The sequence below is a fragment of the Urtica dioica genome, chromosome 7, assembly GCF_054948205.1.
Source record: "Urtica dioica subsp. dioica isolate 48M chromosome 7, U.dioica_male_clone48M_v1_H2, whole genome shotgun sequence".
NCBI lineage: Eukaryota > Viridiplantae > Streptophyta > Magnoliopsida > Rosales > Urticaceae > Urtica > Urtica dioica.
In genome coordinates, this window is record NC_142762.1 from 1247398 (window position 1) to 1272304 (window position 24907).

Sequence of the window (24907 nt, forward strand, 5' to 3'; positions counted from 1 at the left end):
TCATTTCATAGAATTTTATTTGAAAATTCTTAATGGCTTTTCTTATGTTGTCATGAACAAGTAAAGAAAAATCTAGAAAGGCTTTCTAGAAGCCTTTTGGCCGTCCAACCCAAGGAAATGGGAGACTAAATTTCGTGCAGCCCTAATGTGAAAGAGAGTTTATTTTGTGCATTAATGTATGAAGATACTTGCCAAAAGAAAAAGAAGAAACAAATTTCCTCTATGTGGAAGGAGGGTAATCGGTCAAGCAAGGCAATGGAGGAAAAGAGGAAACAAATTCAAGCCTTCTAGAAGCCCCCTTGGCTGCCCAAATGAGAAAGGGACATAAGGCAATTTTGCTCATGAATATGTGATATTCTATAGAAGACGAAACTACCTTATTGAAGGTAAAGCCTCTCCTATAAATAGGGGCGTTATTCTTCTCATTTCATTCATCCCAAGTTTTAGAGATTGAGAGCTTCTCTCGCTAGCTTGGCCGCCCATCTCTCCTTCTCTCTCTTAGTTCTTTTCATTTTTGTTTTGGCACCTAGGTCCTCACTTGACCTAGCGAGTTTAGCTCTTCGACTTTGAGACTTGTTCTTGAGTCCTAGTGTTTAAAAGTGCCCACACACTAATTCCTATTTTTCTCGAGTGATTATAGTGATAGAAACTTTCGTGGTTGCTCGAGATGGCGAGGAAAGAAGAAAGACGTGCTGCGAGGGAGACGAACGTTTTCAACCTTCCAAAGGCTCATCAACGTTCAAGCTTCTAAAAAGGTTAGTAAATTATATGTGCTCATAATAGTTTATATTTACATGTGTTTGCTCTTTGTCTAGGTTAGTAAAATTGTTTTACTTGTCAAAAGAAAATTTTTAAAATTCCGCCGCTTACCCGAAGCGTTAAACTTTTTCTTAAACCCTAGATCAATTCCAACACATGTGTCACTAAGGCACTTGGATTTGTTTCCTCAATTGTTTTTCCTCTCTCTTGGCCGCCCACTATGTTTCCTCATAGAGGAAATTTGTTTCCTCTTTTTCTTTTGGCAAGTATCTTCGTACATCAATGCACAAAATAAACTCTCTTTTCCTCTTGATGTTGGACGGTTTGGTGCTTCTAGAACACTCTTCTAGATGTTTCTTTATTTGTTCATGACAATATAAGAAACACCCATGTAGAATTTTCACATAAAATTCCATGAAATAAAATTCAATCCTCAAGGCCCAATACACTAATGTAGCCGTGTGACTAGAATTTATTGTCATCATATGACAATGTCAAAAAAACTTATTTATTGATATTAATACCATCCTATGTCAAAAAAGACAAAATTACCCTTTAGACAATTTTCGTAAAACTTGTCTAGTTCAACATTTGAACCTGTTTTTACTTAGGTTTGTTGTTTAACTAATCCTACTCTAATGATGATTTGTGGTAGTGACCTCATGGATCCAAATGAACAAAGCTTGAGCTAGCATACTTGGACTCAAAAGTTCACAAACCTTTTCCAAGTTCTAGCTTAATGTCAACTGACTCCACTAAAGAGTTTACACTGAAAATCTCTCGGTTCAAATGAATATATTTTCTACTCAAAATTCTACTTAATTGCGATGAGTGGTTCCATTGAATATTATCTATGTTTACCCTTCATGAATATCATCAACTAGATGGGATTTATAAAATTACCATTTTACCCTCTTAGTTGTTATTTCCCTAACTCCTTTGTCACTTGTAGGGCCTCACGTCCGCGTACGACCCGGGCCTGGCCAGGCGTCTCGCCTCGCGCGCCCCGCGCCCTGGCCGAGGATGCGGCCCCCGCACGCACGCCACACCCCATCTGGTGGCCCTGAATGGGGCCGGCCCAAGGCCTCCTCCAAGCCTATAAATACCCACCTCCTCTTCACTTGAGGGGGACCTTGATTTGGAGATTTTGGGAGAATTCTCTCTTCTCTCTTCTCTCACCATTCTCTTAAGAAAGTCCAAGAGCTCTCTCTCCTCCTCTCCCGGCTCGGCTCAGAAATCCGAGAATGCACATGTTGCGTCCCAGCTTCTTGGCCCTTGAGTTAGAACTCTAAGCTACGAACCGGGTCCTTCTCTAAAGTCTTAGATTCTCAACATCCGAGTCCAAGATAGCCTCCACACCTACATTGAACTACGTACTAACCTGATCCCGGACTACGGGTACATAGGCAGCCAACATTTGGCACGGTCACACCCTCCAATACACACATCAGGGTCTCGAGGGTGCAACTCAGCCTTCGAGTTCACATTTTTGGCCCGAGCGCGATCACTTGGTCTAGCCTTGGATCAAACCGCTCGAGGTTTTAAATCGTTATTCATTTTCATGCGACAACATTTTGGTGCTAGAAGGAGGGGACTTCCCGACATATACAGTCCGAAATCCCTTCTACAACACGACCTCTTCTTTCTCGACTTGGGAACGACATGATCGATCAACCACCCGTTCGTTCTGACGGCGTGAACAACCCTGAGAACGCAACCGGAATGAAGAAATACTTCTTGCGCTCCTGAGTGCATGGCGACGGGGACTCTCTCAACGACGAGAGTCACACTCCCTCACCATCTCCACCTCAGGATAGCCACGATAACCGCATCCTTGAGATGGAGGAGAAGATCCGCCAACTAAGGGCGACCAATGTAAGGAACCACCGCCAACTGGCGGGCAAGGAACCTATGCAAGGTGTTCCTCAACGGGAACCCAAAGACTTCGTAGACCAAGGATATCACTACGATCTTGACTACGAGGGCTTGGAGATTTCGGCGAATATCGAGACTTCTGTAACTAAAGACGGGGAACTCCCCGTAGAGATCGAAGCCGGTCCTTCGAATCCACTACCTAAGACAAAGGCGATACCTGTTTCCTCCCAAGTCCCAAGAGGAGACTTCTCGACGTTTAGCCCATGACCGACTTCGTCAGAGAGGAAATGTCAGGGAAGGTCAAGCAAATCGGCGAGTGACGCGTGTTCCTTGAAGCTCACGCCACCATGCCACTGACCCTGGCCTAAGGGATTGGCTTACCGCCCAATGGAACAACCATGGTGAAGATCTACGAGAGAGGTTGAGTGCCCGCCAGGGTCACAACCCCACGGCCCCAATCAATGGGGACCCCGCCACAGCACAAAGGTCGAATGAAAGGCACCAGGTAACTCATCCCCAACAGGGAGTGACCCCGAACACTGGTCTTGACGTCGTCACCATTATTCACAATCTTCGCAATAAAGTGCATGATCTACATGAAGGCGGCTTGGTCGGTGACACATACGGGATCGTAGAAGAACACTCCTCGCCGTTCGCCGCCCAAATCATCGCTGAGGTGTGCACGGGAAACTACAAACTCCCGAATCTCCCTCTCTATTGTGGAAAAACCGATCCCACTTATCACATCCAACACTACAAAACTTGGATGATGATGCAGGGTGTCTCACATGGGGCTCTTGTTGTCAATGGTGCCCACAAGAAAAGTTGTAGTCTTTATTTTGTACATTTGATGTAATAAAGTCTCATGAAGACTCTTTCTTGTAATTACTTATTCATTAATAAAAATTTGAAACGTTCATTCATTCCTCCTTGTCTGCTTGAAGCTTTATGATAAAACATTAGTCTTCAGTCCGTAAACAAACTTAACAACTTACGAAGAGACAAATGTAGATTTGCATGAACAAACTCTTCGTAGTTTGCTTAAAACGATATATTCGCAATCTAAGGGTCAAAGGGCTATTGACCTCAGTACGATTGTTAGGAGAATCTATGATGTCTGGTTATGGGCATTGAGAGTTGGTGACTCTATAGTTCTTCTAGGTATCTTCCGAAGGTACTGAATTGACCAGTGCACTTCTAGAGACAAGATAAGAACAAACCATTTAACCTCTTATGTCTCGAAGTCACTACGTATGAATTGCATCGTGCTTACCTTAATCCTGAAATGAGACATGCCATTCCACACCTTACGTATTCTCATTTGAGAAAGTCAGAGTTCGGACTCACTATGTGATTCCGAACAAGGCCTATTGGTGAAGTACTAAGTTTCGAGAATGTCATGAATAACTTTGTGAAGTTCTTATAGATATGGAATTCTTTAGTGGAGTCAGTTGACATTAAGCTAAACTTGGAAAAGGTTTGTGAACTTTTGAGTCCAAGTGTTTAGCTCAAGCTTTGTTCATTTATATCCATGAGGTCACTGTCACAAATCATATCGAGTAGGAATAGTTAAACTAGAAGCTAAGTCAAAACAAGAACGAGACAAGTTTTGTGAAAATTGTCAAAAGGGTATTTTTGTCTTTTTAGACATAGGATGAAATGAATGTCAATAAATTTTTTGACATTGTCATATGATGACAAATGAAATTAAAATCACACAGCCAACTTAAAGAATTTGGGCCTTGAGGATTAATTTCATTTCATAGAATTTTACTTGAAAATTCTTAACGGGTTTTTCTTATGTTGTCATGAACAAATGAAGAAACATCTAGAAGCTCCTTCTAGAAGCTCAAATTTCGTCCAACCCAAGGAAAATAAGGCTGACTTTCATTCATGCCATAGTGGGAAAGAGAGTTTATTTTCTGCATTAATGTATGAAGATACTTCCCAAAAGAAAAAAGAGGAAACAAATTTCCTCTAGAAGGAAAGTGCAATTTCGGCCAACTAAGAGAGAAAGCAAATGAGGAAACAAATCCAAAGGCTTCTAGAAGCTCATTTGGACGTGCAAGGGGTATGAGGAAACTACCTTTTGAAGGTAATCCTCCTCCTATAAATACCCACCTCATTCCTCTCATTTCATTCATTCCACATAAGTTAGAGATTGAGAGACTCTCTCTCTAGACCTTGTGGCCGATTTCTCCTCTCTCTCTCTCTCTAGTTATTTTTCGTTTTTGTTTTGGCACCTAGGTCCTCATTTGACCTAGTGGTTTTAGCTCTTCGACTTTGAGACTTGTTCTCGAGTCGTCGTGTTTAAAAGTGCCCACACACTAATTCCTTTCTTTCTCGAGTGATTCATGTGATAGAAACTTTAGTGGTTGCTCGAGTTCCCGAGGAAGGAAGAGAGACGTGCTGCGCGGGGAGACGAACGTTGCAACCTTTTCCAAAAGCTTCTCAATGTTCAAGCTTCCAAAAGGTTAGTAATCTTTTATGCTCATATTAGTTTTTTATTTACATGTGCTTGCTCTTTGTCTAGGTTAGTAAAAACTGTTTTACTTGTAAAAGAAATTTTTTAAAATTACGCCGCTTACCGAAGCGTTAAACTTTTTCTTAAACCCTAGATCATTTCCAACAGCTCTACGCCAAGCTTTTAGTCTTACCCTCACCGGACCCGGTTTTGAGTGGTTCAAGAATTTAAGATCAGGGAGCATCCAATCATTCAAAGACCTAAAGTACATGTTCCTAGCACGATTTGCTACATCGATGGTTCAAAAGAAAACCAAGATGTACATAAGGTCAATCAGGCAAGAGAATAACGAGTCCTTGAGATAGTATCTCACTCGGTTCACCGCGGAATCGAACAAGGCCGACCACTTCGATGACAGTGACGCAATAACAGCCATCATCAAGAGCTTGCGCAATGGGGACTTCTTAAAGTCCATCGTAGGCAGAGTTCCTGCTACAATAGCCGAGTTAATGAACCGAGCCAAGACATTCATGGGGTTGAAGATTACCTCGACCGCCGTAGTAGCAATAATCAAAACTCCCGCCGTCGAGACGAGTCCGACAATGAGCAGGGCAACCCCCAAAAGAAAGTGAATAAGGGAGGTCAAGCTTCCGATTGCCGACCCTCTACGTCTCAAAAGCCGCGTCTTGCGAACAATTTCAGAGACTATTCATATTTCACATCTTTGAACGCCCCAGTAGACCGAATCTAAGTTGCAGCACGTGATAAATTCACCACTCCAACTCCAATGAAAGGCGACCCCACATCTCGCGATCGGTGCCGTTATTGTGAGTTGCACCAGGATATGGTCATATGACCGCTCAATTCTTTGAGCTCAAGTGACAGATTGAGACATTGATCCAAAGAGGCGAGCTCAAAGAGTTTGTTCTCCGAATGATAGGTGCTGCCCACCAACGATAGGCCACAACATAGGAAGGGTGGAGGAACCAACACTAACATCGACCACGCCACGGTCGCAGCTACGGCCGACACACAACTCCACGTCGTCACCACCATACTAGGTGGCCTGCAAGACGGGGATTCAACCCGGCAAAGGAAAAAGCTCCTTAGGTCTACCTCTCGAGAAGACCTTACCAGGAAGGTTAACCTCACCTATGAGGAACCTTCGTCCGTACCATACGAGACGATACAATTCACCAATGAGGAGGCTAAGCGAGTAATACATCCACACAATGATGCAATTGTTGGAATTTATCTAGGGTTAAGAAAAAGTTTAACGCTTCGATCAAGCAGCGAAACTTTAAAAAATTTCTTTAAAACAAGTCAAACGATTTTACTAACCTAGACAAAGAGCAAGTACATATAAATTAAAAACTGTTATGAGCATTATAAATTTACTAACCTTTTAGAAGCTTGAACGTTGAGAAGCCTTCAGAAGATTGAAACGTTCGTCTCCCCTCGCAGCACGTCTCTCTTCTTTCCTCGGGAACTCGAGCAACCAGTTTCTATCACTAAAATCACTCGAGAAAAAAGGAATTAGTGAGTGGGCACTTTTTAAACAAGACGACTCAAGAACAAGTCTTGGAGTCGAAGAGCAAAACACTAGGTCAAGTGTGGACCTAGGTGCCAAAACAAAAACGAAAGAAAACTAGAGACAAAAGGAGGGGGGGCGGCAAAGCTAGAGAGAGAAGCTCTCAAATCTCTAAAACTTGGGATTAATGAAATGAGAAGAATGGGGGCTCTATTTATAGGAGAGGCTTTACCTTCAATAAGGTAGTTTCCTCCTCTATAGAATATCACATATTCATGAGTAAATATTTCCTCTTTCTCGTTCTCATTTTGGGCGTGTGACTTGAGCCTTCTAGAAGCAAAATTGTTTCCTCTTTTGCTTGCCTTGGCCGCCCATCATAGTTTCCTCCTAGAGGAAATTTGTTTCCTCTTTTTCTTTTGGCAAGTATGTTCATACATTAATGTAAAAAATAAACTCTCTTTCACACTATGGCATGAATGAAATTCAGCCTTCTTTTCCTTGGGTTGAACGTGCAAGGCTTCTAGAATGGGTTTCTAGATTTTTCTTCATTTGTTCATGACAACATAAGAAAAGGCCCATTAAGAATTTTCAAGTAAAATTCTATGAAATGAAATTAATCTTCAAGGCCGAATAAACTATTCATGCCCGAGTGGTTTAAGTTTCATTTGTCATCATATGACAATGTCAAAAAATTTATTGACATTCATTCCGTCCTATGTCCTAAAAGACAAAAATACCCTTTAGACAATTTTCGTAAAACTTGTCTCGTTCTTGTTTTGACTTAGCTTCTAGTTTAACTATTCCTACTCGATATGATTTGTGATAGTGACCTCATGGATCCAAATGAACAAAGCTTGAGCTAAAACACTTTGACTCAAAAATTCACAAACCTTTTCCAAGTTTAGCTTAATGTCAACTGACTCCACTAAAGAGTAGACAGTAAAAATCTATCGGTTCAAATGAATTTATTTTCTACTCAAGTATTCAACCTAATTGTAATGAGTGGATCCACTGAATATTATCTATCAGCTAGTCGGGATTTATGAAATTACCAATTTACCCTTCTAGCTATTGTTTCCACAACGCCTTTGTCGCTTGTGAATAAGTTAGAAACAATGTATTGACGAGGAGCTAACAAGTCACATTTTTTTGTTAGAATTTCCCAAAGTGGTTAGACCCAAGGCCGGACCAAGTGGTCTCACTTCGGCTCGAGCGTGTCGAACTTGGTATCCCAAGTCGTCCCTTAGCTGTGGATGAAGCTCACGTCGTCTCGATACCTGAAAAGCAGTAGACGATACGTGAACTACAAAGGGGAAACAGAGGGGTTGCCTCTGTTTACCTCTCCGACGCTCAACATTAGTATGGTTGAGGTAGAATGTAGAGGGTTTAGGTGTTTAGAGGCCGAGACTTGAGAGAAATGAGCGACCTACGAGTTCGACAGCGTTTCAGTAATCAAATTCAGATTACCGGGACCAAGGGAGGGACCTCGGTATTTATAGGCGACCAAGGGGTGTTTTGGGCAACCCCTTGGCCGAGGATAGCCTTGGCTCGACCATTGGCCGAGCCTGGCCCTTGGGCCGACTAATGGCCAAGGCTATTTGGGCCGGCCATTGGCCGAGGCTGGCCCTAGGGCCGGCCAATGGCCGGTGGTAGCTTGGCTCGACCATTGGCCGAGGCTGGCCCTTGGGCCGGCCAATGGCCGAGGCTATTTGGGTCGGCCATTGGCCGAGGCTAGCCCTAGGGTCGGCCAATGGCGGGGGGTAGCTTGGCTCGGGCATTAGCCGAGGCTGACCCTTGGGCCGGCCAATGGCCGAGGCAATTTGGGTCGGCCATTGGCCGAGGCTGGCCCTAGGGCCGGCCAATGGCCGGGGGTAGCTTGGCTTAGCCATTGGCCGAGGCTGGCCCTTGGGCCGGCCAATGGCCGAGGCAACTTGGGTCGGCCATTGGCCGAGGCTGGCCCTAGGGCCGCCCAATGGCCGGGGGTAGCTTGGCTCGGCCATTGGCCGAGGCTGGCCTTTGGGCCGGCCAATGGCCAAGGCTATTTGGGCCGGCCATTGGCCGAGGCTGGCCCTAGGGCCGGCCAATGGCCGGGACGAGCTACCGAGACACGTTTTGACGTCGCTTTGCCTTCGTTCGGCCGCGATCGGGGTCAGGTCGATAACATTAGCCCCCCGAGTTTACTGCCGAGTGAAACTCTTGCGGTAAACTCAAGATTCTCGTCGTCGCCGGCCCACCGGAGCAGCCCGTTGTGAAAAGGTTTGTTCGAAACCCTTTAATTATTATTTTTTCTTTTCTCCGGTCACTTTTTGTCTTGTCTCGTTGCACGTGTCAATGGACCCTACCAACCACTTGTCGGGGTGTGGGTCCATCGAAGATGACCTCTTCCCTTTGCTCGGGAATCAAGACGTAAACTTAGACGATTTTTTGGCGCAATTTTCATCTCCCTTGGTTTCCCACAACGTGCCGCCTTTACGTTCTTCGAGCAACCAAGTGGCAGAGATGACCGGGGGCAATTTTCAATCAGTCGCAGCATGGCTGGCCAATGAGGAGGAGGACACGCGCACCGGGGACGGCCCTTTCCGTCAGGGGGATGCCGGCCCAGGGGTGCCGGGCGCCGAGAAGGGCAGGGCCGGTCAGGGTCGAGGTGCGCCCGGTGAGGCAGGTTTGGGCGAAGGTGCGCCGGCCCTCGCCGGCTTCGTCTGCGCCGGGGGCGTCGCCGGGGGAGACCCAGACGGCGTTGGGGACACGTGCGGCCTTGGTGGAGGCGTGCTCGACAAGGCGGGCTCAGGCGAAGGTGTGCCGACCCTCGTCGGCCTCGTCTGCGCTGGAGGCATCGCCGGAGGAGACCCCAGCGGCGCTGGGGACGCGCGCGGCCACGGTGGAGGCGCACTCGGTGAGGCGGGCTTGGGCGAAGGTGCGCCGGCCCTCGTCGACCTTGTCTGCACTAGGGGCGTCGCCGGAGGAGACCCCAGTGGTGCTGGTGGAGCGCCTGCCCCGGGAGAAGTCGCACTGGTCGAGCCGAGCGCCGGGGGCATCGCGTCGGCCCTGGGTGGAGGCGCGCTCGGCGAGGCAGGCTCGGGCGAAGGTGCGCCGGCCCTCGTCGGCCTCGTCTGCGCTGGGGGCGTCACCGGAGGAGACCCCAGTGGCGCTGGTGGAGCGCCTGCCCCGGGAGAAGTCGCGTCGGTCGAGCCGGGAGCCGGGGGCGTCGCGTCAGCCCCTGGTGGCGACGCCGGGGCTGTCTGGCAGGTGAGCGGTGGCGTGGGTGGCCCAGGTAGCTTGGACCCGACCTCTCTCGAGGGGGGCGCACTGGTGGAGGCCGACGGGAGGCGGGCGGCGCTGCTGGCGGGGACGCCGGCGCCGGAGACGAGGAACGCCGGCCGGACAATGCCGGCCGGGGGGCGGTGACTCGGCCAACGCCTGGGCAAACCCTAGGCCCACCTGGGCCGGGCCTGCGTGATGAGGACCTTGCCGGCCAGGAGCCTGGCCGGGCCGCTGGTTGGACGCGCGCGAGGAGGCCCTCACCGGCCAGGAGCCGGGCCGGGCCGCCGGGCCAGGCGTGCACGAGGAGGGCCTAACCGGCCAGGCGCAGGGCCGGGCCGCCGGGCTGGACGCGTGTGAGGAGTACCTAACCGGCCAGGCGCCGGGCCAGGCCGCCGGGCTGGACGCGCGCGAGGATGGCCCGACCGGCCAGGAGTCGGGCCGGGCCGCCAGGCTGGACGCGCACGGGGCGAGTACCGGGACGCCCGGGTGGGACTCACGGGCCGAGGGCCCAGCCGACCGGGGGCCGGGCCGGGCTGACGAGCTGGAGGCATGTGCTGAGGGCGAGGGATCGCCCGGATCGGGCCCACGCGTGGAGGAGCTAACCAGCTAGGAGGTGGGCTGGGTCCTCGGGCTGGACGCACACGCAGGGGGGGTCACGGCCGGTCAGGGCCTGGGTCGGCCCGACGGAGGTGGCTTAGCCGGCCGGCAGCCAGGCGCGCACCTGGGCGGCCACGCCGGGGCCGAGAGGAGCCGACCAGTCCGACCAGGCGACCGTGACGCTTCAACCGCCGAGCTCTCTAGCGGCCCGTCGTGCCACCACGCCACACCTGCGGCGACGCTTTCCTCAACCCCACGGGAGGAAATGCGGGCCCTATCCTTCCCGATCGGAGAGTCGGCAACACGTGGCGGCCTCGACTACTAGGGCGGTGACATTCCGAGTTCGCTCTCGATCGCCAGCTTCACGAGCCTGAGGAGGCGTTATGGTATCCCGGACTCAGTGTCAATCCTGCGACCGTTACCCGACGATCTTCCTACTCGCTCCCGGAAGGGACATGCCGCCATTCACAAGGCGAGCCTTCATAGAGGGCTACGGTTACCCTTCCAGCCGGTGATCCAAGAGCTATTGATTCGGTTGGGGGTGCACGCGTCACAGATGTCTCCGTCCTTTTATCGGGTAGTCGCTCCGTGCCACATGACTCTATCGAGCAAAGAAAAGGGCGATCACCGCAGACGATATTCAAGATCTCGTGGTCGTTCGCGGGGTCCCGGGGAAACCAAGTTTCTACTCAGCGTTCCCTCGGAAGCGCATCTCCATCGTTACCAAGGTTACCTCGAAGCATCGGTACCCTTGGGTGTGGGTGTCTGAGTCGGCCTTCGGGGCGGCACATTTATCGTTCGGGCCAGCGACCGACTTTTCCCCCGTCGGGGACGCCGAGGATTCCGAACTCGTAGCCGCGATCAAGGTAATCCCGGACTCGAGGCGGCAGGGGTCATTGTTCGAGTCCCCGGACCTAATGGCGAGGACTGGGTGGTTCGTGCCGGGCGGCGACGTTCCTCCACACCCTGGCCCCGATGCGGAGGTTGTGGAGGATCCTGAATCAGAGGCGGGGGGTTCGTCTGCCCCTCCCCCCGATGCGGGGGGTACTAGCCATGCATACGCTTTCGCGTTATCGCACGTTTCGTTGTCCTATGCATATCGTTACGTTCTAACCGACTGACACCCTTTCTCCTTTGCAGATACCATGGCCCGACGACATCGACCGCGCACACAAGTGCCGAGAGTGGCACCTACCGCCGAAGCTACGACCGCGGCTCATCCCCGAGCCGAGGCTCGCCACGGGGGGTCGCCACCACGGGCGAGGAATGAGGCGATCTCTTCCAACAAGCGACCGTCGTCGTCAACCTCCTTCGGATCACCCTCCGGCCACAAGCGTGCCCACACATCGGCGGTGCCGGACAGCATGGATTCGATGCTCCTAGCGGAGGCGGCAGAGCTGAGGGACCAGTGCTCCCGAGGGATCCTTGAAACCTCTCTGCAAGATTTCAAGGGTCTACTGACGACGAGCGACCTTGAGCATTTCCAAAATGGGATCGGAGATGCCCGTAAGGTATGATTCGTTTGCTCGTCTCATGTGTAATCATTATACTTATTCGGATTATTCTTATATCACTTGCTCCCACAGATGCTCGCACGCCAAGAGCGGAGTGACCGCATTCTCCGGGACCTGTTGCGGCGCATGCAGATCATGGAGAAGGACAAGGAGAGCGCGGTGGCCGCCCATGCTGCCGCTCTAGCGAGGGTCCGTACTGCCCGAGAGTTTCAAGCGCTCGAGGAGGAGTTGGACCGAGTTCGCGGGGAATCGGCGGCCGAGAAATCGCTTCGCATGGTCGATCAGGCGTCCCGGGAGAAGGCGGAGCAGGCGGCTGACACCTTCTTAGGGAAGAAGAGGAAACTCCAGGCGGCACTCTCGAGCCGGTATGAGGAGCTGAGCATCGTCCACGCTCAACTATCGGCTAGCGAGATCTCTCGGGTCAGGGCCGAGAAGGAGAGGGATTATCTGCAGGCGGAGGTGTAGACCCTCATCGAGGAGAAGGACGATGCCGTGCGATCTAAGATAGACTTGGAGGACGACTGGGACCTCGCGCAGGAGGTGGCTCGCTATGAGGCGGCCATACGGGTCCAGGACGCGACCGCGAAGGAGAATGCGTCTCGCGGGACCACGTTTTCCTTCTTCGATGCCACGTTCCCTCCTTTGGATGACGAGCCGCAGGAGGGCGACCTGTGCCCTCGAGCTCCCGTGGAGGCCGCCCAGTCGACGAACCGCCAGTTTGACGGAGAATCCATTGGCGGGTCTGGCGCCCCTCGCCCCGAGGATGATGACGAGTAGATCGACTTCGGCTCAGAGTAACCACACTTCGCGCATTTGTTCAGCGCTCGCCTTACGTTTCCTTTCGGATATTTGTTATGCTTCTTTTGCTTGACATTCGGTGTGTTTTTCTTGTTGGGTTGTTTATGTGACATTGTTTGCTTTGGTCAAAGCTTTTCTTATCTGTTATGCGTCTTATTTTCTCAACACGCTATGCTTTAGCGTAATCGATTCGCGCAATCCAATTAGTGCGCGTCTTACGAACTCGGCTTACTATATCCAGCGTAACCGGTTTGCACGGCTTACTACCACACCTGGCGGCGAGGTTTCCCGCGGACGCTGGCTAGACCAGTTTCGCCCGGCGGGTGCGACTCTTTGCCATCCATTTGTGACTCGTTACCTATCGGCGTGTGCGAGTTGGGTGGCCGTCGCACCCGTCTTCCGATGAGTACGCTACCTATCGGCATGCGCATTATGCGTCGGGACGGGCTTGTTGTAAACTCAGTTCCCAGCGAGCGTGGTACCTGTCGGTACGCGTGTCGCGTTTTGGGTTTTGACTGCTGGGATCGGCGGTCTGGTGCGCGGACGCGATCGGCTGACGCCTAACTACCTATCGGTACGTGGGGCATCGAATCGTGGGAGAGCGTCACACGATGATCGGAGGTCCGGTGCGCGGATCCGATTTGTTGACGTTTTGCTACCTTTCAGCGCGTGAAACGTGGAGTCGCGCAAGTGCGTTGCACGAAAAATGTGCCTGTTATCCTTATTAGCCCCCCGATTTTATTGTGTGCTCGTAGAGGAGACTAGAAATTATAATATAACAGGATAAAAGTTTCGAAGTGAAATGTAATTCAATCATTATGTCGAAATAGTCAAACGTTACATTCCCAGGCCGTTGGCCGTACTTGAAATTGAAAATTGTTCGTTGCTAAAAATGAAAACAAGACGAAAATAAATGAACGTCGGGGAAGCAGTGCCCCTATTGGTAGTATTGCCGCAGGTGCTCTGCGTTCCACGGATGTGTGAACACGAGTCCCTCCAGGTTCTCGAGCTCGTACGTGCCGTTGTGGATGGCTCGGCGCACACGGTATGGGCCTTACCATGTGGGGCCCAGAACTCCCGCACCTTGCACCTTGGTGTTTTGGAACACCCTTCTAAGGACGAGGCTTCCGTCGGCGAACTTTCGCAGCTTGACCTTGGAGTTGTAGTACTTCTCGACCTTCATCTTCTGTGCAGCAAGGCGGGTGAGTGCGTCTGTCCTCTTCTCGTCTATGAGGTCTAGCTCTATGATTGCGTCATTGTTGGCGGCTTCTTCATATTCCTCGATACGCAGGGTTGGCAGCTTGGTCTCGACGGGTACCACGGCCTCAACGCCGAACGCGAGAGCGAAAGGGGTTTCGCCGGTCGCATTTCGGGCGGTGGTTCGGTATGCCCACAAGACCATGGGAAGCTCGTCAGCCCAAGCCCCCTTTCTTTCTTCCAGCTTCTTTTTCAAGTTTTCTTTGATCGTTTTGTTGACCGCCTCGACTTGACTGTTGGCTTGTGGATGGCGGGAAGAGGAGAAAGTCTTGCTAATGCCCAGTTGTTCGCACATGTCTCGGAGGCGCGCGTTGTCAAATTGATTTCCGTTGTCGATCACAATTGACGCGGGGATCCCGAAGCGGCAGACAATGTTCTTCCATATGAAGCTCGACGTGTTCGCCTCGGTGATCTTCGCTAGCGGTTCGGCCTCTACCCACTTTGTGAAGTAGTCGATTGCCACGATCGCATGCTTGTATTGCCTCGGGGCCATGGGCAGCGCACCAATGAGGTCGATTCCCCAATTCGCGAAGAGTCGCGGCATAATGATCAGGCATAGCGGGGCCGGCGCTTGGCACGGGATGTGGGCGAACCTTTGACATTTGTCGCATTTTTTGGCCCACTCGTGGGAGTCCTTTTTCAAGGTTGGCCAAAAATATCCGAGTCTTAGGAGCTTCAATGCCAAAGATTGTCCAGCGGCATGGTTTCCGCACACTCCTTCGTGCACTTCGCGGAGTGCTTTCTTCGCCTCGACTTCGGTCAAGCAGCGGAGAAGGGGCATGGAGTAGCCTCTCTTGAACAGGTTGTCCTCCCTCGTTGTGTATTTCGGCGCCAAGCTTCTCAGCTTTTTGGCCTCTTCTTTGTCTTCGGGGACGACTCCTCGCTTAAGGAATTCCACGAGCGGCGTCATCCACGAGGGGGGCGGAGTCCCGTGAACTACCCCTACGTCGTCTCTCGAGACGTAGGGTCGGGTCAATACTTCTATCGGGACACTGCCCTCTCCCTCCTCGTCTATCCCGGACGCGAGGCGCGCCAGGGCGCCAGCGTCGATGTTCGACTCTCGGGAAACTTGGACGATCTCGAACCAAGACAGGCTCTAGATTCCTCCGGGTCTTTGACAAGTACACGATCATGTTTGGCTCTTTAGCAACGTAGTCGCCCTTAACCTGATTCACAATCAACTACGAGTCGCAGTGGATGCAAAGGTCTTGGACGCCTAGCTTGTTCGCTAGCTCCAAGCCAACGATCCGCCTCGTTGTTGGAAGCCTTGAACTCGAACCGCAATGCGTATCTCAATTTTTCCCTATCGGGATTTATGAGCACAACGCCGGCGCCAGCCCCCCGGGCGTTTGATGCGCCATCTACGTGCAAGTCCCAGACCGGCCCTATCGGACCGTTGGTCCTCTTCTTCGACGACTCGCCGTGGTCGTTCTCCTTGTCTTCCTTGTTCTCGTCGCCTTTTTCACCCTCGTCAGTTGAGGGTGCGCTTGTGAATTCGGCTATGAAGTCGGCGAGGGCCTGACCCTTGATGGCGGTTCTCGGTTGGAACTCGACCCCGTACTCGCCCAACTCCTGGGACCATATGGCCATTCGAGAAGAGGTCCCTTTTTGCAGGGCCTTCTCGATGGGATGTCCCGTGCGTACCACGATGGGGTGCGCTTGGAAGTGTTGTCAATGGTGCCCACAAGAAGAGTAGTAGTGTCTATTTATGTACATTTGATGTCATATAGTCTTACGAAGACTCTTGCTTGTAATTGCTTATTCATTAATAATAAAGTTGAAACGTTCATTCAATCTTCCTTGTCTGAAGCTTTATGATAAAACCTTAGTCTTTTAGTCCATAAACAAACTAAACAACTTACGAAGAGACAAATGTAGATTTGCATGAACAAACTCTTCGTAGTTTGCTTAAAACGATATATTCGCAATCTTAGGGTCAAAGGACTATTGACCTCGGTATGATTGTTAGAAGAATCTATGATGTCTGGTTATGAGGCATTGAGAGTTGGAGACTCTATAGTTCTTCTAGGTATCTTCCGAAGGTACTGAATTGACCAGTGCACTTCTAGAGACAAGATAAGAACAAACCATTTAACCTCTTATGTCTCGAAGTCACTATGTATGAGACATGCCATTTCACAGCTTAGTATTCTCATTTGAGAAAGTCAGAGTTCGGACTCACTATGTGATTCCGAACAGGGCCTATTGGTGAAGTACTAAGTTGTGAGTCTGTCATGAGTAACTTTGTGAAGTTCTCATAGATATGGAATTCATGTACAAGATTGCTGAAATGCAATGTATGTCACCTCATGCTTTGTTCCTTGGAGTGTGAATAAATGAACTGGCCAGTGTCCAAATTGAGTCCTGACTCTTTTGGATGAAACAATGTGACTTGTTAGCTCCTCGTCAATACATTGTTTCTAACTTATTCACAAGCGACAAAGGAGTTGAGGAAATAACAGCTAGAAGGGTAAAATGGTAATTTAGTAAATCCCGACTAGCTGATGACATTCATGAAGGGTAAACATAGATAATATTCAGTGGATCCGCTCATCATAATTAGGTTGAATTCTTGAGTAGAAAATAAATTCATTTGAACCGAGAGATTTTCAGTGTCAACTCTTTAGTGGAGTCAGTTGGCATTAAGCTAAACTTGGAAAAGGTTTGTGAACTTTTGAGTCCAAGTGTTTAGCTCAAGCTTTGTTCATTTGGGTCCATGAGGTCACTGTCACGTATCACATCGAGTAGGAATAGTTAAACTGGAAGCTAAGTCAAAACAATAGCGAAAATTGTCGAAAGGGTATTTTTGTCCTTTTGGACATAGGACGAAATGAATGTCAATAAATTTTTTTGACAAGGTCATTTGATGACAAATGAAACTTAAAACACTCAGCCATTAATAGTTTATTGGGCCTTGAGGATTAATTTCATTTCATAGAATTTTACTTGAAAATTCTTAATGGGCTTTTCTTATGTTGTCATGAACAAATGAAGAAACATCTAGAAGCTCCTTCTAGAAGCTCAAATTTCGTCCAACCCAAGGAAAATAAGGCTGAATTTCGTTCATGCCATAGTGGGAAAGAGAGTTTATTTTGTGCATTGATGTATGAAGATACTTGCCAAAAGAAAAAGAGGAAACAAATTTCCTTAAGAAGGAAAGTGCATTTTTGGCCAACTAAGAGGAAATCAAATGAGGAAACAAATCCTAAGCCTTCATGAGGCATGTTGGACGTGCAAGGCAATAGGAAAAGAGGAAACTACATTTTGAAGGTAATCCTCCTCCTATAAATAGGAGCCTCATTCCTCACATTTCATTCATCCAAGTTTAAGAGATTTGAGAGACTCTCTCTCTCTAGAACTTTGGCCGAAACTCCTCTCTCTCTCTCTCTAGTTTATTTTCGATTATTCTTGTTTTGGAACCTAGGTCCTCACTCGACCTAGTGTTTAGCTCTGCGACTTCAAGACTTGTTCTTAAGTCGTAGTGTTTAAAAGTGCCCACTCACTAATTCTTTTATTTCGAGTGATTTAGTGATAGAAACTTTCATGGTTGCTCGAGGTGCCGAGGAAAGAAAGAGGGACGTGCTGCGAGGGGAGACGAGCGTTGCAACTTTCTAAGAGCTTCTCAAAGATTAAGCTTCAAGAAAGGTTAGTAAACTTCTTAGCTCATAATAGTTTTTAATTACGTGTACTTGCTCTTTTGTCTAGGTTAGTAAAAACTGTTTTTACTTGTAAAAGAAAATTTTTAAAATTCCGCCGCTTACCGAAGCGTTAATTATTTTCTTAAACCCTAGATCGATTCCAACAGGAAGTAGGGTCGGAGCTTTCTCGCACTCATGACAAGGGCGAGGGACAATCTCTCGATTTCCGGGTATCGGGTCTCGGCGTCGAGGAGCGCCTTGCTAACGTAATAGACCGGCCATTGTACCTTGTTTTCCTCGCGTATGAGAATCGCGCTCACGGCCCTATCGGAAACAGCAAGGTAAATGTACAAGGTTTCGCCATCCTTCTGTTTTGCGAGGAACGGGGGGGAGGTGAAATAGGCTTTCATATCGCGGAATGCTTCCTCGCACTCCTTCGTCCATACAAACCCACCGGTCTTCTTCAGTGCCTTGAAAAACGGTTGGCACCTATCGGTGGCTTTGGAAACGAATCGCGTCAGGGCGGCGATCCTTCCCGTCAAACTCTGAACTTCTTTCACTTTTTGCAGCGACCTCATCTCTAAGATCGCCCTAATCTTCTCGGGGTTAGCCTCGATCCCGCGGCGGCTGACCATGTAGCCTAAGAATTTTCCGGACTCAACCCCAAAAGCACACTTGTTGGGGTTGAGCTTCATCCTGTAGCGTCGCAGGATCGTGAAAATCTCTCTATGGTCTCGAACGTGGTCGTGGGCCTTGAGGCTTTTGACAAGCATATCGTCCACGTAGACCTCCATAGTTTTTCCAATTTGATTGGCGAACATTCGATTCACCAACCTTTGATACGTTGCTCCCGCGTTTTTGAGGCCAAAAGGCATGACCTTGTACCAGTAGAACCCGCGGTTCGTAACAAAGGTGGTCTTGATCTGATCCGGCTCGTGCATGCGGATCTGATTGTAGCCTGAGTAGGCGTCCATGAAGCTCAACAACTCGTGGCCCGCCGTGGCGTCCACAAGTTGCTCGATCCTCGGGAGAGGGAAGCTGTCTTTCAGGAAGGCTTTGTTGAGATCTTTGTAGTCGATACAGATCCTCCACTTCCCGTTTGGCTTCTTGACCATCACCACATTGGACACCCACTTGGGGTGCTCCGCCTCCCTGATGAAGTCGGCGGCGAGAAGTTTGTCAACCTCTTCACCAGTGGCTTGGTACCTTTCTCCGCTGAACGCCCATCGCGGTTGAACGCGCTCAGTCACTCTCTTGTCATCGTTGAGACGGTGAACCATTATCTTGTTGGAATCGATCTAGGGTTTAAGAAAATAATTAACGCTTCGGGAAGCGGCGGAATTTTAAAAATTTTCTTTTACAAGTAAAAACGGTTTTTACTAACCTAGACAAGTGCAAGTACATGTAATTAAAAACCAATATGAGCATAGAAGTTTACTAACCTTTCTTGACGCTTGATCTTTGAGAAGCTCTTAGAAATTTGAAACGCTCGTCTCCCCTCGCAGCACGTCTCTCTTCCTTTCCTCGGAACCTCGAGCAACCACGAAAGTTTCTATCACTAAATCACTCGAAATAAAGGAATTAGTGAGTGGGCACTTTTAAACACTACGACTTAAGAACAAGTCTTGAAGTCGCAGAGCTAAACACTAGTTCGAGTGAGGACCTAGGTGCCAAAACATGAAAAATCGAAAATAACCTAGAGAGAGAGAGAGAGGAGGGGCGGCGAAGCTAGAGAGAGAAGCTCTCAATCTCTAAAACTTGGGATGAATAAAATGTGAGGAATAGGGCTCCTATTTATAGGAGAGGTTTTACCTTCAATAAGGTACTTTCCTCTTCTATAGAATATCACATATTCATAAGCAAAAATCCCTTATTTCCCATTCCATGTTGGGCGCCCAAGGCTGCCTCCTAGAGGCTTGGATTTGTTTCCTTTTTTGTTCCTTGCCTTGCCCATTACTCTCTTGGCCGAAATTCCTTGTGCATCTACATGCAAATTTGTTTCCTCTTTTTCTTTTGGCAAGTATCTAAATACATTTATGCGCAAAATAAACTCTCTTTCCTTGGGTATTATGGGCGCCTATTCTCATCTAGAAAGGCCTTCTAGAAGCTTTTCCACTTGTTCATGACAACATGAAAAAGGCTCATTAAGAATTTTCAATAAAATTCTTATGAAATGAAATTAATTCACGAGGCCCAATAATCAAGTTATGGCCGAGTGACATTAAGTCATCAAATGAACTTGTCAAAAAATTTATTGACATTCATTTCATCATATGTCTCAAAAGACAAAATTACCCTTTTGACAATTTTCGTTCTTGTTTTGACTTAGCTTCCAGTTTAACTATTCCTATCGATGTGATTCGTGACAGTGACCTCATGGACCCAAATGAACAAAGCTTGAGCTAAACACTTGGACTCAAAAGTTCACAAACCTTTTTCAAGTTTAGCTTAATGCCAACTGACTCCACTAAAGAGCTGACACTGAAAATCTCTCGGTTCAAATGAATTTATTTTCTACTCAAGAATGCGACCTAATTATGATGAGCGGATCCACTGAATATTATCTATGTTTACCCTTCATGAATGTCATCAGCTAGTCGGGATTTACTAAATTACCATTTTACCCTTCTAGCTGCTATTTCCTCAACTCCTTTGTCGCTTGTGAATAAGTTAGAAACAATGTATTGACGAGGAGCTAACAAGTCACATTGTTTCATCCAAAAGAGTCAGGACTCAATTTGGACACTGGCCAGTTCATTTATTCACACTCCAAGGAACAAAGCATGAGGTGACATACATTGCATTTCAGGAATCTTGTACATGAATTCCATATCTATGAGAACTTCACAAAGTTACTCATGACAGACTCACAACTTAGTACTTCACCAATAGGCCTTGTTCGGAATCACATAGTGAGTCCGAAATTTGACTTTATCAAATGAGAATACTAAGGTGTGAAATGGCATGTCTCATTTCAGGATTAAGGTAAGCATGATGCAATTCATACATAGTGACTTCGAGACATAAGAGGTTAAATGGTTTGTTCTTATATTGTCTCTAGAAGTGCACTGGTCAATTCAGTACCTTCGGAAGATACCTAGAAGAACTATAGAGTCCCCAACTCTCAATGCCTCATAACCAGACATCATAGATTCTTCTAACAATCGTACTGAGGTCAATAGTCCTTTGACCCTAAGATTGCGAATATATCGTTTTAAGCAAACTACGAAGAGTTTGTTCATGCAAATCTACATTTGTCTCTTCGTAAGTTGTTTAGTTTGTTTATGGACTAAAAGACTATGGTTTTATCATAAAGCTTCAGACAAGGAAGATTGAATGAACGTTTCAACTTTTTATTAATGAATAGGCAAATACAAGCAAGAGTCTTCGTAAGACTATATGACATCAAATGTACATAAATAGACACTACTACTCTTCTTGTGGGCACCGTTGACAACAAACTCCCACTTGACTCAAAGAAGATGTGAGTAGTCCTACATGTCTAATCCCTCTCGAAGTTGGTCGAAGACCATGTTCGCTAGGGCCTTGGTGAATGGATCTGCCAGAGATCTACTTCACCTCCACGTCTCCGCGCTGCGCGATCTCTCGAATCAAATGGTATTTCCTCTCAATATGCTTAGAGCGCTTATGGCTTCTAAGTTCCTTTGAGTTAGCGACAGCCCCACTATTATCACAATAAAGGGTCATGGGCTCGTCGACGTTTGGAACATCTTCCAAATACTTAAGGAATTTTCTAAGCCATATAGCCTCTTTGGAAGCTTCACAAGCAGCCACATATTTTGCTTCCATTGTGGAGTCAGCAATGCAAGATTGCTTCATACTTCTCCACACAACAGCTCCACCATTACGGATGAATACAGATCCCGAAGTGGATTTCCTGGAATCCTTATCCGCTTGAAAATTGGAGTCGGTATATCCCGTCATAGTCAGGTCAGTACCTGAGTATGTAAGCATCAAGTTCCTTGTTCTTCAAAGATACTTAAGAACATGCTTAACAACATTCCAATGCTCGGGTCCAGGGTTGGATTGGAAACGGCTAACTACGCCAACGGCGAAACAGATGTCAGGTCTAGTGCAAAGCATAGCATACATGAGGCTTCCTACGGCAGAGGCGTAAGGAATTTTCCTCATGTCTTCAATCTCTTGTGCAGTCTTGGGAGACTGGTCCTTAGAGAGTGCAACTCCATGCCTAAAGGGTGTTTGGCCCTTCTTGGAGTCTTGCATCGAGAAGCGATCCATTACCTTATCAGTATAAGATGCTTGAGAGAGCGACAGGGTCCGGTTTTTCCTATCTCGAAATATTTGGATCCCCATAATGTACGCGGCTTCTCCTAGATCATTCATATCGAATTGCTTTGCCAGCCAGACCTTAACCTCAGATAACTTACCCACGTTATTACCAATGAGTAGTATATCATCGACATATAGTACCAGAAACACAACTTTGCCTTCGTGTATTAACTTGTAAACACAAGGCTCATCTATTGACTGTTCAAAGCCGAAGCTCTTTACAGTTTCATCGAATCTAATATTCCATGACCTAGATGCTTGCTTTAGTCCATAAATGGATTTAAGCAACTCACAAACCTTGGTCTCTTGACCTTCTACCACGAAACCGTCTGGTTGAGCCATGTAAATGCGCTCTTCAAGATTGCCATTCAGAAAGGCTGTCTTGACATCCATTTGCCAGATCTCATAGTCGAGAGCTGCAGCTATGGATAGGAGTATGCGGATGGATTTAAGCATCGCGACTGGTGAGAAGGTTTCTTCATAGTCAATCCCTTCTTGTTGGGTACAACCCTTCGCCACAAGTCGTGCTTTGAACGTCTCGACGTTCCCATCAGGACCCCTTTTTCTTCTTGTATATCCACTTACACCCTACGGGTTTAATCCCTTCAGGAAGGTCTACAAGTTTCCAGACTTTGTTGACATACATCGAGTGCATTTCAACTTTCATGGCGTCAAGCCAAAGGTTTGATTCAGAACAAGCCATCGCTTGGCTATAGGAAACAGGGTCATCCATGTCGGAGACGGCTACACGAGAGTCTCCATAAGACATGTACCTGTCAGGCTTTTGAGTAGCCCTCCCACTACGTCAAAGTACTACTTGACGAGATTCTGATGAGTTAGGTTGTGTTTCAGTTGGGGTAAGAACAGTTCTTACAGATGAGGTAGAAACTTCCTCACCCAACTTTTCTTCAAGCACAATTTTGCTTCTAGGTTTTGCATCCTTCATGAAGTCCTCCTCAAGGAAACGAGCATTCGTGCTAACGAAAGTCTTATCGTCCTCGGGACTATAGAAAATGAAACCTTTGGTTTCCTTTGGATATCCCACAAACAGGCACAATTCTGACCTACTAGCCAACTTGCTAGTCTTTTGCCTTAGCACATGTGCAGGGCAACCCCAAATTCGGATGTGGCCCAAACTTACTTTACGGCCAGTCCATCTTTCATAAGGAGTATCAGGAACCTTTTTAGATGGAACTTGGTTCAGAATGTAAGCGGTTGTTTCGAGGGCATATCCCCAAAAGGAAGGAGGGAGTGATGAGTAACTCATCATTGATCTAACCATCTCCATTAGAGTTCGGTTCCTTCTCTCTGACACTCCGTTTTGTTGAGGTGTGCCAGGTGCGGTAAGCTGAGAAGCGATTCCTTCTTCTTTAAGAAAGTCATCGAACTCTCCAGACATATACTCACCACCTCGATCAGATCGAAGGGTTTTGATCACTTTGCCAGTTTGCTTTTCCACTAAAGCCCTAAAGACCTTAAATACGTTAAAGGTCTCGGATTTGTGTTTAAGCAAATAGACAAACCCATATCGTGAGTAATCATCGGTGAAGGTGACGAAGTATTCGTATCCTCCACGTGCATGTTGGCTGAGCGGACCACATACATCAGAATGTATTAGTTCCAGCAACTCAGTGGCTCTTCGATCCTTATCGGAGAAAGGTCGCTTAGTCATTTTTCCTTCTATGCAGGATTCACAAGTAGGTAGTGAACCTATTGCAGAGGCTTGGAGTGGACCGTCCCTCACAAGTCTCTTAATCCTTTCTAGACTGATATGACCAAGTCTTAAGTGCCATAGGTGTGTTGATTTTGTTAGATCGGAGGATTCAGAAAGTTTGATCCTCTTTGGCTCCCTAATTAGATCATTATCTATTTCGGTGTCTAAAAGAGAAGGTTGAGTGGGATAGATGTAGAAAAGAGCATTCTTCATACATGCATCAGTGACAAAAGAATTATCAGGAAACGAAATACGAATTCCATTCTTAATGAACTTTAAACAATAATCTTGCTCACGAAGACGAGCAACGGATATTAAGTTCTTCCCAAAGGTAGGAACAAAATAAACATTATTCAAGTTTAAAGTGCGGTCTTCAAAAGACAGCGTCACGGATCCCACAGCCTTTGCAGACACCAGGCTCCCATCACCCCATTTGAAACAGAACTCGCCTTCCTCTAAGCTTTTGGTTTTCTTGAACCCATTCAAGGAACAACAAATATGGTTAGTAGCAGCGGAGTCAAGAATCCACGTTGATACATTATCAGCTACTAAGCATGCTTCGGTATCTAGTACAATACTATGTTTCTTTGCTTTGAGATAGGCAGGACAGTTCTTTTTATCGGCCTTGTGAGGTCTCTTCTTAGTTCCAGAGGCGGAGGCTTTTTGCTCAGTAGCATGTGCCTGTCCTTGATTCCTCTTTCTCTTAGTGAGACCTACAGCAGTGTGAAGTTCCTCCATAAGCTTGGTAACAGTGTACTCTTGCTTGTTAATGGAGTAGTTCATCTTGGAGGTATCAAGAGATGCGGGGAGAGTTTCCAAGATCATATCTATGACATTCTTCCCTTTAATCTCAGATCCTAGGATTTCCTTTTTATTTAGAAAACTAATGATCAGTATCATAAAGTCTCCAACAGGAGTCCTAGCCTTCATGTGACAGTTCATAAAATGTAGGACTGCTTGTTGCCTTGTTTGACGTCCTTGCCCTCCAAACATCTCAAGGAGATTGTAGAGCATTTCGGCAGCAGTCTCGATGTTACGATGTTGCTCTTTTAGCATATTGTTCATAGATGCCAAGATATAGCACCTCACAATCTCATCGGATCGAAGCCAGGCCGCTAAGGCGTCATTGTCCTCTTGAGTTGAATCATCATTCGTCAGAGGAGGACACGGGATGGTGAGTACCCATTT

General features: G+C 47.7%; 1 protein-coding gene across 1 annotated transcript; it reads left to right on the forward strand.

The window, feature by feature from the left end:
* The first annotated feature begins 11568 nt into the window (after positions 1 to 11568).
* On the forward strand, positions 11569 to 12466 carry LOC149390079 (uncharacterized). The gene is made up of 2 exons (XM_089618941.1): positions 11569 to 11998; positions 12074 to 12466. The coding sequence occupies exons 1-2, from the start codon at positions 11633 to 11635 to the stop codon at positions 12464 to 12466; spliced, it is 759 nt and encodes a 252-aa protein (XP_089475067.1). The 5' UTR covers positions 11569 to 11632.
* Positions 12467 to 24907: the final 12441 nt, after the last annotated feature.